The sequence below is a fragment of the Hemiscyllium ocellatum genome, chromosome 6, assembly GCF_020745735.1.
Source record: "Hemiscyllium ocellatum isolate sHemOce1 chromosome 6, sHemOce1.pat.X.cur, whole genome shotgun sequence".
NCBI lineage: Eukaryota > Metazoa > Chordata > Chondrichthyes > Orectolobiformes > Hemiscylliidae > Hemiscyllium > Hemiscyllium ocellatum.
Genome location: NC_083406.1, coordinates 57,640,386 through 57,656,861, shown reverse-complemented (window position 1 = coordinate 57,656,861; position 16,476 = coordinate 57,640,386). Strand labels below are relative to the sequence as shown.

At 38.6% G+C, this 16,476-nt stretch overlaps 1 protein-coding gene across 1 annotated transcript in view; it reads left to right on the top strand.

Moving 5' to 3' along the window:
* tyr (tyrosinase) overlaps positions 1-16,476 on the top strand; it is a 95,559-nt gene that overhangs the window by 52,616 nt on the left and 26,467 nt on the right. The window contains exon 2 of the mRNA XM_060826596.1: positions 11,366-11,582. Coding sequence (XP_060682579.1) covers positions 11,366-11,582 — 217 coding nt within the window. The remainder of the gene's footprint in view (positions 1-11,365; positions 11,583-16,476) is intronic.

Genomic DNA, 16,476 nt, shown 5'->3' with positions numbered 1-16,476 from the left:
CCTTCCAGGTTCCTTTTTAAATGTTGTAATTGTATCCACCTCCACGACTTCCTCTGGCAGCTTGTTCTATACATACACCACCCTTTGCATGGAATATGCTATCTCCAACATTCAGTTCTTATCGTATTAAATAACCTAAGTGGTACCTAATCACACTTTTAAAGAAATCCAAATATATTACATTGACTGCTTTCTCTTTATCTAACCTACTTGTTGCTGCTTGAATTATTCAAATTAATTTGTCAGGGACAATTTCCCCTTTGTACAGCCATGCTAAGTCTGCTTGATCATATTATGTATTCTGAAATGCTCTGCTCTATTATCCATTTATAATAGGCAGTAATATTTACCCCAAAACAGACATCTAACGAGCTGGCCTATTTTGTGTCTCCTTCACTTTTGGCATAATGATATTACATTGGCAATATTTCAATTCTCTGAGAATCTAAAGAGTCCTGGGAGATTACTACCAGCGCATCCATGATATCTGTAGCTGTTTATAATATTCTAGGATATATCACATCAGGGTGCCAATCTGTAGCTCTTAGTTTTTCTAGTAGTTTATATTTTAAGTATAGTTATTGTATTTATTTCCTTTCTTCCTTTTGGTTATTTAGTATTTGTGAAATATTAATATTACTACCTTTTGGAGGCTGGTGTAAAGTATTCATTGAATTCCTGTCAGTTCCTAGTTTCCTCATTATTATTTACCTTCTGTAAGGGACCTATGTTCACTTTGATCTCACTCTTCCTTACGTATTTAAAGAAACTGTTGTCATCTTGTTATTACTTGCGAGTTTATCCTTAAAGTTTGTCATTTTTTTTGTTATTCTTTGAGTTATTTGTCACTTTTTAAAAAACATCCCAATCCTCTGGCTTACTACTAATCTTAGGGATCATTTATCCAAACTGAAGCTTTCTCTGAATGATTCAGAGTTGGAGCTCTGACATCTCTTTTTTTTAATGGATCATTTGAGGGTACCTTTTTAATTCTGTAATCTGACATTTCTTGATACTACATCCTTGTTGCTGACTGTAGAATGTGGTGAAGCCTTATTTGTACATGATTCATCTACTATAAGTTCTCCTCAGTGCCCTTTAAGTGTTGGGACATCTATGATTTGTCTCTGTTCATTGTATCTAGTCTGCAACATTAGCAGGTCTTTTACCTTTAATTGAGCTGCTTGCAACCTCCTACCTTTGCCATCCCAACTACCTTTCTCCTAGCTACATCTCCTTCCTCTATTTATTTCTCAGCACCCTTCTCCCCCCCCCCCCCCCCCGCCCCCCCCCAAAGTCCTGATGAAGAATTAAGCCCAAAATGTCAACTCCTCAGATTATGCCTGACCTGCTGTGCTTTCCAGTGCTTTACATTGGCAATATTTCAACTCTCTGAGAATCTAAAGAGTCCTAGGACTCAATTCTGACTTCTCCAGCATGTGCAGTCCTCACGAGCTCCTGTTTGAAACTTTGCAATGCCATTTACTCTCTAATGAGTGATAACAACTCCTCCTTTACAGTGTAACTCACTTTCTGTTTTCCTCTAATGCTCTGACCTTCATCACAGGGAGAAATTTATTTTTCTAATTATGATTGTTCCTGTTGTGACATCTTGTTAGTGGGTTCAAAGGGATAAGCAGACAAATTTACCTTTTCATTATCAGTTCAAGAATGATTTTCCTCAAAAACAGGAGAGATTTCAGAAAGGTTGAAAGAGTCTATCTTCACTAAATGAACAAGAGTTATGGAATCCCTCATGATCCTTGTGTCCTGAAATTGCAAATCAACTTCAATAGTTCATTTTTGTGACTAGCCACTTCTGCCTTTGCCTTTTTCTCCACCATTTGTTTCTTCCCATCTGAAAGAAATTAAGGGTCTGCATTAAATTATTATTGTCTAGAGTTGTAGTGTAGAGTGACTCCTGGTGCATTGAATTGACTTCATTGTCTCTGGTCTCTGCCAACTGAAGAATGCGTGAAGCTACACATGAAGCTCTGCTCAATGGAGAAGTATAATGGTTCTGGATGACTTACAGGGCTTCTGTGATTGCTTTTATTTAGTAAATTGTAGAATATACCTGCTCTTTCATTCTGATTTGAATACTTCCAGTAACTTAAAAAGTTTGGTCTGACAATTTTCGGCTTCAACCATGGGAACTATGTGAAAGTATAGATTCATCTGCCTTATGTCCATTTTAAAATTAGCTTTCTTACCATTAACCAGGATACCTGCAAAACAGAATTTGTCCTGTGAATCCATGAAAGTAAGGGAGGAAGCATCTTGCAGTGGGTCAGCCACGTCACCCAGGAAGAACTCAACCCTGTTCCTGCTTTTACTGTTGGACCAAATGAAGAATGTGGTGATTTATGTTTAATTTTCTGTGCGGTAACTATGCCATGGATGCTGTCTCTGTTGACATACTTGACCCTCTATGTTGTAGCTACAACATGAATGGCCCTCTATAGAGCTGGCTAGGCTCAGTTCCAATGAGTGATTTTCCTTAATGGTATTATATCCCTACATACTTGCCTGTGGTAAATTTTGAGTTTTCGTTGTTTCCCCATGCCTGTAAGTCTCTCATATCAAGCTATTTTACTCACCATGGCTGATTGCTTTGCTATAATCTTGCCATCTTCCCTGCTGCGCACTTTCTCTTGCATTTTTCTCAACATAAATGTGACCACTCCCACTCCATACTCAACACCTAGGTGGAATCCCTGTTGCCACTGAGCTAATGTACTCCTCCCACTCTAGATTTGGACTTCTGGACTGGCCTTGTCCTTTATTTTTAACAGCTTACAATCCCTTAGAATCACTTCAGGTGCTCCATTTCTGGCTGCATCTCATTGTGTGTCTTGTCACCGTGCAGTAATTTGAAATCTGCAGTCTGATAGGTCAATATTGAAAGGCTTTATTAAACATTTACTATATATAGGGATGGTAAGGGAAAATATCTTCTGGAATTCTAAGACTCTGCTCCAGCTTCATTTGATTTTGATTAGATTTGATTCCCTACAGTATGGAAACAGGCCCTTTGGCCCAACAAGTGCACACCGACCCTCCAAAGAGTAACCCACCCAGACCAATTCCCCTACCCTATATTCACCACTGACACTCTGGGCAATTCAGCTTGGCCAATTCACCTGACCTGCACATCTTTGGATTGTGGGAGGAAACCGGAGCACCCGGAGGAAATCCACACAGACACTGAGAGAATGTGCAAACTCCACAGTCGCCCGAGGCTGGAATCGAACCTGGGTCCCTGGTGCTCCATTTTATGGAACTATGACTCAACTCTTTAAATATATGCTCAGTAGCTATCTTTAGCATAAATGGACAATTAGCCCTTTAGACACAGTATATTTCTATACTCTATATTTACCTCTGACTACTGCACCTAACACTACGAGCAATTTAGCATAGCTACTTCATCTGATCTGCACATTTTGGATTGTGGGAGGAAACCGAAGCACCCGGATGAACCCATACAGACACTGGGAGAATGTGAAAACTCCATACGGACAGTCACCTGTGGCTGGAATCGAACCCAGGTCCCTGGTGCTGTGAGGCAGCAGTGCTAACCACTGAGTCACCGTGCTACCCATTATGGATTGAAACCTTTTTCAAATTATCATAACTTTTGAGTCCCATAACACTGGGAGTTAAAATTGATAGCAAGGAATTACATTAAAGACAATGTCAGAGGTACATAGCAAAGCCTAAGAAAGGACAGGAAGATTCATATTTTCTGTGTATAGTCTTTTCTCAGAACAATTTTCTTAAGTAGTTTCCATTTAAACCATTCACCTTTTTTGTGTGTACTTATGATGGGACTATTAGGTATTCCAAGCTTTTATGTTTTGATGTGTACTTAGTCTCCAGCAGAATATCTTTAAATTTACCCTAAAGTAAAAATGTAGAAATGAGTGACATGGTATTTACTAATTCAGTCAAGCATCATTACAACTCGCTTTTATATGCAAATATTATATTTGCAAACTATTCAGTGACTGGGCAAGCATTACGCTATTCAGTGATAAAAGAATACAGCTCTTTATTAATGTGTCATGCTTCACATTATCTGAATTAAAATAGCATGATGAGACTTTGATATTGTCAGGGCACATTCTGCTATGCAGTGATGACATCAATGAGTGAATCTCTTAAGGATACATTGATATATAAACTATTTGACTAAAACACTATCAAAGTTTAACAACTCAAACATCAATGTGACACTTTGGAGTTTTGACAACACACCTTGATCCAATAATTGTGTATCTTTGAAGGCAGGTATATGTTGCTCTCTATCATGCTTGTTTGTTTTTGCTGCTGGTTGCTGTCACTTAACACCATCAATGAATCTTTCCTCCACATTTTCTCATTGCAGGATTAATATGTTGAACATTTGTCTGAGCTGCTTCTGTTCCTTCATAATGTAACACCATGTTCAGCGATGACTTCATGTGAATGGCATGGTTGTCCTTACTGGTATCCATATAATTTTGTATTCAAGAAGTGGAGGCAGAAAGAAGGAACAATAGCCCTGTTAGCTTAATATCTGTTATAGAAAAGATGTTAGAATCAACCACTAAAGTGATACAGCTATGCATTTTGAAAGTTTTGTTTTGTTCAAGGAAAATCATTTTATACAAATTTATTAGAATTTTCTGAAGGAGGAACATGTTGTGGATGAGAGAGCCTATAAATGTACTATATTTAGACTTCCAGGCTCATTTGATAAAGCACCACATTGAAGGTAGGTATGGAAAATAAAAAGCTCCTACTATAGTGTGTAACATTAGCAAGGATAGACGATTGGCTGGCTTAAAACAGAAGTTATACATCAATGGAGCTTTGTCTGACTGATATGATGTGACACATGGAATCCAGCATAGTCTGTGGTGGGACCTTGACCTTTTATAAATTATACCAGTGACTTGGATGAGAGGAATTTAGGAATAATAGCTAAATTTGAAAATAGTACCAAAATAGGTATGAAAATATATTGTGAAGAAAACAAATAGATTGCAAACAGATATTAATAGTTTGTGAGAGAACAATATCTGGTAGATAGAGTATAGCATGGGAAAATGTAAAGGTGTTCATTGTGGTGGGAAGAATTAAAACTGCAAAGTGTTCCTTAAGTGGAGAATGACTGCAGAGGGATTTAGTGCATGATTGACAAGAAAATAGTCTATAGGTACAACACATAATCAAAAAGGCTAATGGGATGCTGTTAAGAATGGAATTCAATATAATAGTAAGGAGGTTATGTCTCAGTTATACAGGCCATTGAAGAGACCACATCTCAAATAGTGTGCAATTTTGTTCTCTATACTTAAGGAAAATGGTAAATAGAGTCATAGAATCATAGAGATGTATAGCATGGAAACAGACCCTTTGGTCTAACCCGTCCATGCTGACCAGATATCCCAACCCAATCTAGTCCCACCTGCCACACCCGGCACATATCTCTCCAAACCCTTCCTATTCATATGCCCATCCAGATGCCTTTTAAATGTTGCAATTGTACTAGCCTCCAGCACTTCCTCTGGCAGCTCATTCCATACACACACCACCCTCTGCATGAAAATGTTGCCACGTAGGTATTTTTTTTATATATCTTTCCCCTCTCACCCTAAATGTATGCCTTCTAGTTCTGGGACACCCTGACCCCAGGGAAAAGACTTTGTCTATTCATCCTATCCATACCCCTTTGGATTTTGTAAACCTCTATAAGGTCACCGTGACCTTACTGAATGGCAGAGCAGCACCTGCTTCTATTTTGTATCGAGGTGTTTGTATTTCTAACTCACATCCTACCTGATGCTGGTTTCAGTAGTTCTCACTCTCAGCTCATTTGTATATATCTTTTTTCCATCTTTTGAAGAATGCCTTGTATGTTTCTGAATGGTTCTCACTTATGTTCTGAGAAATTGTGCTGTATTCAATAATCTATTTTCCATTCTGTTGCTGAAATTTTGTGCAATACCATGTGAAAATCTTTTATTGTATGACACTCCATGATCATTGATTCAATAGTATGTTAATGTCAAAGGTCACACCCCAGGTTGTAGTCCAATAGGTTTAGCTGAAATCACAAGCTTTTGGAGTGCTGCTATTTTATCAGGTGAAGTGGAGGGAAGTGTACAGGCACAGAATTTATAGGCGTAGAGATAATGGTAAGATAGTTCCAGGTAATTAACAGCGTCAACAGATAAGTACAGATAGTGTGAATAGAATGTCGACAGGCTGAATAACAAGTCTTTGCAGGTGATCAAAAGTGTCAAACTGTGAGTAAAGTGTCAACAGCTGAAGAGCAAGTGAAGGAGGAATGACCTGTGAACTGATTAATTAAGGCAGAGAGATAATTAGAAAAAAATCAGAACTAAGATGGTAGTAAAGACACGTCTTTCTATTTTGTTTTGACACCATCACTTTGATGACCTGTTATTATCTCTGTATCTTAGGTTGTACAGTTTTTGATTAGTTGTTACTTTGGTTAGACCCTTGTCACACGACTCTGAAATACCCTATCATGTTATTCCAGCCATTTGGTTTGTCTTTGGTATCATCTTATTTTTGACATTTTGTAATTGTCTTTCTGCATTAATTAATCATCCCTTCACTTGCTATTCTGTTGTTGACACTTTACTACACCATTTGACACTTCTGGTCACCTGCAAAGACATATTATTTGGTCAATCGATGCACCACTCTCACTAAATGATCTTATTTGTTGACAAGTTTAATTATCTGGAAGTATCATGCCGTTATCTCTCCACCTATAAATTATGTGCCTGTGCACTTCCCTCTACTTTACCTAATGAAGAAGCAGCACACTGATTTCAAATAAACCTGTTGAATGATAACCTGGTGTTGTGTGACTTCTGACTTTGTCCACCCCAATCTGACACCAGCACCTCCACATCCATAGTGTGTTCTGCTAGACTGGTTGAGTATTCATAGTGAGATGACGAAATTATGTGGATTATTCCTCATTAACTACACATATCTTGAAATAATTATCCAAACTATTGTCTATTGTCACATGCTATCCAAACCAGTATGGATAATAAACCAAAAAATGTGGACAGTGTGTCCATGGCCACCATATTTGTTGTATTGCTAAGTTATCAAATAACATAAAATTCAAAGAAGTAGTCCATCACAGGGTTAAATCTTCACCAATTACTGTGGGGGATAAAGATCCATTGAGTTTCAGTCAAGGAGTGGGTGGAACATCAGGTGGAGTTTCAGGCTTCTATCACTAGGGTTTGTATGTTTGGAATGCATCACATACATTCTTGACTTGTTGAATATCCCTGGTATAACAGATTGAAGTTGAAGCTGTTTCAATGGTTAACTAATTTGATTGGTGGAACAGGTTGGGTGTGATTTTAATCTTAAGAATTGTGACTATCTTAGATATTTGCAAATTGATGGTGCTACCAGTGCTGGACTGTTGATATCAACCATGTAGAAGATTTGTGGAAGCCACGATGAGCTTGAGTAATAGCATTGAAGTAGGATTTTTCATGATATACTAAGACTGACTCTGACTCACTAAAATGAACAAGTACTCTCAGGTATGTCTTTAATACTGTCAGGCCTGGATAACTGTTGTCTGCAACTCTTTTATGGACATTGGCAGAATCATACTATAATGAAAATCAATGCACATAAATGCTGATTCATTATATGCTGATACAATCTACAAGAGACTCTATCATGAAGACCTACTGGCTGAGGTATATGTCTTTTAGAATGTGGTACAGTGGCTCAGTGGTTAGCACTGCTGCCTCACAGTGCCAGGGATCTGGGTTTGATTCCAACCTCGGGTGACTGTGTGGAGTTTGCACATTCTCCCCATGTCTGCGTTTCCTCCCACAATCCAAAGGTGTGCAGATTAGGTGAACTGGTCATGCTCAATTGCATATAGTGTTGGGTGGACTAGACAGGGATAAATGTAGAGGAATGGATCTAAATTGGTTACTCTTCAGAGGGTCAGTGTGGACTTATTTGGCCAAAGGGCCTGTTTCCACACAGTAGGTAATTTAATCTTTTTTAAAAAAAGTGCGCAGCAGTATTATATTAGCACTAGGTCCTATATTGGATTTATTTTTCACGTTTTCAAGACATATAATACTGATGGTCATTAATGTTTCCCATAATTTATCTGGTCAATATATTGAGTGGGGTGAAAAATATGGTATTTTTTTTCATGTTGTGAAATAATGTCTTTTGCTCACTGACTCTCACCAATATGATACACAAAGGCAAACACTTTCACACTTCCTCCCTACCAGTATTGTGGTGCTTCATCACCTGTTGGTCATGTGTGTTTTGTTCTGAGGTCAGCTTAGTTTTTAAAAACAGATTTCCTGAGTGTGCATGCAAAATGTCTATTGGTGCCACATGATTTTCAGATACCAAGAAAAGTTGGACAATTTTTGGACAAGTGTGACAAGCTACATCTGTTACAAATTTTACTGAACTGTTGACTGCAGCAATGGTGTTGGCTTCACCTAAAGCATATAATTGTTGTTGTTGAGGTACTATTATAGTTTCAAATGCTTAAACATCCTCAAGTGATCAACTATGTGACACTTCCGCTTTTCTAGAAGATCCTTCCTGAAGATTTAAATTGATGTGAAGAAACTGCAAATTCAATAAACTTCTGATCGTTCCTCTTCAGAGAAGTCATGTTTATAACCTTGCTGCAGTATCCACCAAACTGACCAATAGATTCTTTTTATTGGAGTCTATTAATCCTGAATGTTAATTCCAGTATTTTCCAAAATATTTCTGATTCTTTCGGATCATTAATGGGAAGATCAATGTATTAATTCTGTGAAACTCTTCCTGCTAATGGCTAGCACTATTTTCAAATCCACTTTTCAGCATCATTGATCTGTAAGATATAGATATCTGCATTGTTTAAAAAGTTAGATATCAGTAATACTATAATTGGCTGCTAATCCCAGACTTAAGTTTTTGCCTTCTTAGTGAAGATTTTCTATATTTTTAAAATAGAGTAGTGCAGTACTTCCATTTGGTTTTGTTTCACTCTCCTTACTATTTCTGCCTTTACTGTATTTGTTTCCCTTAACTTTTGCATGTTATTGTTTCATCCTTGGCTTTAATCCCTTTAATAATATTCCATTTAAAAACTGCAGGCTTGCATTTTGTAGGTTTCAGTTACTAAATGACTTTTGTGCCAGATAAATGATGATGATGTCATGCAGGCCTCTCTCCATTTTCACATCAAATTAGACAGACAAAATGACTAAATTGACAAAGATTTTGACAGAGGTAGAGGTTATGAGTGTAGAAAACAATGTTTCTTACCCTTATTTCCTTCCATGAAAGCTTTGTAATTATGCTGTGAGGAGCTTTTTTTTTTAAGAAGATTCAGAACTGCAGGTTGTCAATTATTTTTAATATATAAAGGAGGAAATAGATAAATGGAGCATTCACTGTCTCAGCAAAATACTGTAACATTCAGACTGACTTGTATTTGCAACTTTACTGTTAGAAATTTCTTCTGGATTGAAAGAAATTTGAAATTATCTCTGTCCTTTGTATTTAGAGAAATTGATTATACTAAATAGCTGAACTCTGACATTGGATGCTAATGTCTACTTTACCACCAGTTAGGTTTCCAAAGTAACTACCACTGAAATCTTGAAGATATCTCTTTTAAGCAGTTTCCATTACATACCATGATTTGTTTTGTGCCAAGCAAACCTTTTTGCCCAATGTAACAATGCTTGTGTTATCTCTGATAATGTAACAATGACATTGAAAAATTATTCATAAACTAACTTTGGGGTTTTGAGGGCTCCCTTCCTTGTACCCTCTAATTCCTCCTCTTGCTGTGGTCTTCTCCATGCTAAAACCAATATCATAACCACAAACTGAGTATCCATGAATACTTATATTAGAAGATTGAGTACCGTCAAGTTTCATTTATCCATGCTGTCCTTGGAAAATTAGCTAAAAAAAATTGAAATCCATGTTTTTAGTTGCTTTTCTATACAAAACTGAATTATGTTGAAAGTGTTCATTCCTTCTATTAATGGTGTCTAAGAGTGTTCACTGTCATCAATCATGAGGCTAATACCTTCAATGGGAACATTTTTCAGAAAAAATTCTAACAAACAGCAAGCCATTACACAATCAGCAATTTCCCAGTTAAGTATTATTAAACAAAAATGACTTCCTTTGATTTCAGGCACATGGCTTTATAGAGTATGTAGTTCACTACCTCAACAAGATGATGTTACGGACCAGACCAAACTCCCTCAAATATTTTACAAAGGTAGTCTAGACCATAATGTTTTCTTATTTTAAAGGTAAATGTAAGGTGTTGTGTTCCAGATGCAATTCAATTGGTCAAACCAGTATACTTGAAACAAAACCCATTATTTATACACCATAATTAAAATACAGACAGGAAACTAAAATAATTGGCTTAATTTAACTCTATTGAAATGCTTAACAAAACCATAGATATATTAACTACTATTAATTTACTATGCCAAGATAGTAACACAAAGGCAAATTCAGTACAATGGGTTATCTCACATGTATCTCCAGCTGTTAGCTTTAACAGAGAGAAGAGTAAGAGTTTCCACATCCAGGTTCAAGAGCCCAGCAACTACTACTGAAGGTTAAAACTAAAAAGAAATATGTGAGAGCTTGACCCCACCCATTCAACCCATCTTCTTTTATTCCAAATTTTAAAAAAAAAGGCCCCACAAGCTGTTTACTTTATAGGTTTTGGAGCAGATTGCCTGTTTCAACTTTATTCCAAATTTAAAAAAAACATACAAAATACACCTCTTAAAGCCAAAGTATCATCACACTAATAAATTGTATTACCCCAGCATCCTTCTGAGATATAGCTCCAGAAAACCCTGCACTACTAAGAGGGACAGGTCTCTGACAGAAAACATAGATTCCCAGCAGTATGGAATAGGCCCTTCAGCACAACAAGTCCATTCCCACCCTCCCAAAGTGTATCCCACCAGTACCAATTCCCCTACCCCTGACTAACACACCTAAATACTATTGGCAATTTAGCATGGCCAGTTCACCTGACCCGCACATCTTTGGACTGTGGGAGGAAACTGGAGCAAACCCACACAGACACAGGGAGAATGTATAAACTCCACACAGACAGTCACCCGAAGTGGGATTCGAACCAGTGTTCCTGGTACTGTGAAGCAGCAGTGCTAACCACTGAGCCACTGTGCCAGCCCATAATAAAAAGTATTTCAAATCTACTGCACAATAGTATATGTCATTCAAACCTATCAGTGAGAAAAGTCTATTTTATGTATGTTTTTTGCCACAGGTAATATGCACCAGGTCAGAGGAATACAACAGTCGTGAAGTTTTGTGTAATGGTGTTCCTGAGGGACCTATTCAACGTAATCCAGGGAACCAGGATAAAGAGAGAACACCAAAGCTTCCAATCTCAGCAGAAGTGGAATTTTGTCTAACTTTGACAAATTATGAAATGCCACCTTTTGATAAATTTGCTAATTTTAGCTTCCGGAATACTTTAGAAGGTAACACTGTTGAAAAATTTTGTTTTCAAAGTTCTTTGCTATTTGTGGATGTGGAAATCTATTTCATTAAAATCACTTCAGCAAGCCTTATTTGTTTATAATATGGCCAGAGATGTTCTTTTGAAATATAAGTACCTGGACAATATTATAAGAAGCAGTGTGGAGGAAAAATCCAGAAGAGCTTGATAAAGACATGGATGTTGGCTTAAGGTTAAATCAGCTGGTATTATTCCTTCAAGAAATTGCCTTTCTAAATGGTGCATAGTGCACAACTAAAATCATCCTTCTATAAAATACTTGTCATTACATCTTCTGGACTAAATTCATTTGGGGTAGCATGGTGGCTCAGTGATTAGCTCTACAGCCTCTCAACACCAAGAACCCAGGTTCAATTCCAGCCTTGGACGACTGTCTGTGTGGAGTTTGTGCGTTCTCCCTGTGTCTGCGTGGGATTCCTCCCACAGTCCAAAGCTGTGCAGCTTAGGTGAATTGATTATGGTAAATTTCCCATAGTGTTAGATGCATTAGTCAGAGGGAAGTACGTCTGGGTGGGTTACCCCCCAGAGGGTTGGTGTGGACTTGTTGGGCCAAAGGGCCTGTTTCCACACTGTAGGGAATCTAATTTAAATTCATCTCTTTTTTTTCTATTTGTTTGTAATGGAATAACATAGTGTTACAAGCCAAGTTTTAGTCAGAACTGGTTGGAAAGGTAAGTGAGACCAGAAACGAATGGTGAAGAAACCATCATTTTGGCTCTTGTTCCTATACGTATCCCATGCTGATGGGCCAATTCAAGGCTGAAGCCATTCAACAGCTGAAGTGAACTCCAATTTCTTATTACTTGACAAGAAAGGAAGTGCTGACTCCATGTTTAAAGAGTCTCCAGCACTCCAGTGCTGTGAACAGTTTTTGTTGTCATGATATCTTCTGAAATCCCTTCTCTGAATTTTTCAGGTGAACACTGACCCTCTCAGTACTCAGCAACCACTAACCTCTCTAGTATCCTGTTATTTAAGGTAATAGGGATTACCTGAAAGTGTTACTAGGGATGTAGGTTTGCTCGCTGAGCTGCAAGGTTCATTTCCAGACGTTTTGTTACCTTACCAGGTAACATCTTCGGTGGACCTCACACAAAGCAATGCTGAAAATTCCTGCTTTCTATTTATATGTTTGGGTTTCTTTGGGTTGCTGATGTCATGTCCTGTGATGATACTATTCCCTGTGGTAAAGTCACTTGCTGTTCGTTTTTTCAGGGGGTGGTAGATGGGGTCTAACATGATGTGTTTGTTGATAGAGTTCCAGTTGAAATGCCAGCTTCTAGGAATTCTCGTGCATGTCTTTGTTTGGCTTGGATGGATGTGTTGTGGTGTCTTCCTTCATTCATATGTGAGGATACTAGTGAGAGAGGGTCATGTCTTTTTGTGGCTAGTTGGTATTCATGTATCCTGGTGGCTAGTTTTCTGCCTGTTTGTCCAATGTAGTGTTTGTTACATTCCTTGCACAGTATTTTGTAAATGACGTTACTTTTGCCCATTGTCTGTATAGGGTCTTTCAAGTTAATTAGCTGCTTTTTGAAGTTGCTGGAATGATCAGTGATATCTGGGGCTGGAACAGGCAGGACTGGCTGGAAATGTTATAATGGTGCAGCTAAATTCAATCTTCAGATGATTATCACTGGTATTAATTTTCTGAACATGCATTGACAATCACTGATTCACGTGGTGGGATTGATCATTATACCAAGCAGGCCTCGTCATAAAAGGAGGATGGTGGTAAAGTGGGAAAGGAAAACCACTAAGCATTCTAACATGAAGACACTCTTGTCTTAAGCAAGGTGTAGTTTATTGCATGATAGCAATCATATACTAGTTACCTTTATAAGATGAACATTGCTACTAAAAGTATTGAAACATCCAAGATAACAAGTATTTTAAAAGGCATTTGGATGGGTACATGAATAGGAAGGGTTTGGAGGGATATGGGCCAGGTGCTCGCAGGTGGGACTAGATTGGGTTGGGTATCCGGTCGGCATGGACAGGTTGGACCGAAATGTCTGTTTCCATGCTGTACATCTCTATGACTCTATAACAGGTCTGGCCCCTTAGAGATGCTAAGCTGGTCTGTTTTTCCACACCCAAATCAAAGATATCTCAGAAATGACTGCAAAAATAATTCTCCAAAGTTAGATATTACTGACAAACTCAGCATTTGTTACACATCCCTAATTGACCTTAAACTGAATTATTGCTAAGGCCATTTCAAATGGCAGTCTAGAGTTGACAACCTTGCTGTGGGTCTGGACTTGCATGTAAACTAGACGAGAGAAGTATGACATTTCTTTACGTAAAATGATATCAGTGAGCTAGGTGAGCTTTTACTCCAATCAACTATAGTTATTGGTACCGTAACCATCGCCACCCACTGAGAATAGATTTATAATTTCAGGTCTACTAATTAAGTTTAGATTCCATACTTGCCATATTGGGATTTATATGAATACGCTGGTGGTATGAGTTTGATGTTATCCTTGCACCACCATCTCCACTTATCTCACCTCCCTCATCAGCAAGAACAAGGGAAACTCAAGTGAACTTAAAGATGGTGTTCATGCATCCTCCAATATACAAGCATTGATGCGAATTGCAAGCACTTGTATTGGATCTTATCTGCTTGGGCAAGTAGGTTAATCACAGGAATGGAAAGGTTCCAACTACAGGGGGTACTCATCTAACTCTGACGAGGAGACCTTGGAGGGTCATAACATTTACTCAGATCTTCCACCAGTGGAGATACTGTGGTTCAGTGGATCTGTACTTACAGATCTAGATCAAGCACCACATAGAAGTCAGAGGCTATGACAGCAAGGCCTGCATGGTCTAGGTATCAGAATGATAGCTTAAACATCCCAAGGATCTACTCAATGGCATTTCATGTGATAGCACAGCTCTGAACACTAAAGTCATGAGACAAGTAGTCAGTAGATGGCCCATACTACCCAGTAGCTACTCTTGGTTTGACAATATGCTTCAAACTCTGACTAATACAGTGAACTGCTACAGAATAAAGGCATTGTGACTGCTGACAAGAAATTATGCATTGAGCATGGTTGCATAACAGTTGCATACTTGGAGTGATGTTGCATCTGGTTACAATGTGTTTCCAAATTCACATGCAATGTTTTCAATGACATGTGTGTGATCAATGCCACCTTGAGCCATAGGAAATTCTGCTTTCCTGACAAAGCTACATTCTTGCTCTGCCTGCTTTCCTCTTACAAGAGAAAATGGAAAGTATTCAACACTGCAGATATTGTCCACAACCTACAGAAACGACAATGGACAGCATGTTATGAGATGCTGCAGCTTTAATCTGCACCAGTTTAAAATGAGTTCAGCACAAAAACATTCATGCCACCTTCACAGTCATTGGTAATACCACCCTTTCCCTGCTTAAGTGCTGCAAGTCTACTTGTAACAGATGGCAGATTTTAACAAGCACTTCTGTAGTGAAATGAAGGTGTCATGTACACTGTTTTTCACTGAGTTTGAGGGATGGGAAGATCCTGGATGGATGTAGCCACCCGATCAGTTACTTTTGCTTCTGCATCATTGCCCTTTGAACCGTTTCTCCTCTGTGTTGCCTCTGATTTTATATACTTTAGATCAGATACAAACAATTGCACCTGCATTTTGAGAACAAAATGCTCAAAATAGAACCTTTTGAGATCAGAACTAAAGCCTACACCAAATGCCACAATTACAACAATGTAAAAGACATATGATGCGTATTTGAATCAAAAGGGTAGAGGAATACTGCCAGATGAGACTAGATTAATTTAGGAAATCTGGTCAGCATGGATGAGTTCGACTAAAGGGTCTATTTCCATGCTGTACATCTCTATGACTACACCAATGCCACAATTACAACAATGTAAAAGATATATGATGCGTATTTGAATCAAAAGGGTAGAGGAATACTGCCAGATGAGACTAAATTAATTTTGAAAATCTGGTCAGCATAAACCCCTGAAGCTTCAACTAGCAGACTACACTTTCAAAAAGCTTCTACAAACTCAGCAACAGAAGGTCAATGTTAACCTGCAACTAATCTGATAGTTGATAATTCCTTTAAAAAGCATTTGGCTTTGAATCTTGTAGTGGGGTGAATGCATGTTCAGCTATATTTGATTGATTAAGTGATGTAATTAGCTGAAATGTTGAGCTCAAAAATGACACCAGTAAAATCAAATCACTGACTGGCATCACAGTCTAGGAGAAGGTGAGGACTGGAGATCAAAGTTGAAACATGTGGCACTGGAAAAGCACAGCAGGTCAGGCACATTCTGAGGAGAAGGAGAACTGACATTTCAGGCTTAAGCCCTTCATCAGGAATGGGGGAGTGAAGGGGTTTGAGAGATAAATTGGAGGGTGGGGCTGGAGGAAGGTAACTGGGAAGGTGATAGGTAGATGGAGTTGGGGGCTGATGGTGATAGGTTGAAGGGGAAGATGGAATGGAGAGGTGGGAAGGAAAATGGTAGGACAGTTCAAGAGGGCAGTGCCATGTTGGACAGTTGTATCAGGGATGAGATGGGGGAACAGGAGATGAGTAAATTGGTGAAGTTGATGCTGATGGCGTGCAGTTGGAGGATCCCAAGACGGAAAATGAGGCAGTCTTCTTCCAGGCGTCTAGTGGCTTGGATTTGGGGGTGGAGGCGGCCTAGGACTTGCATGTTCTTGGTGGAGTGGGAGGGCAAGTTGAAGTGGTTGGCCACAGGGCGGTGGGGTTGTTTGGTGTGTGTGTCTCAGAGAGGTAGTCCCTGAAATGTACCGCTAGTTGGTGTCCTGTTTCCGCAATGTGGAGGAGACCACATCGAGAGCGACAGTCACACTAGATG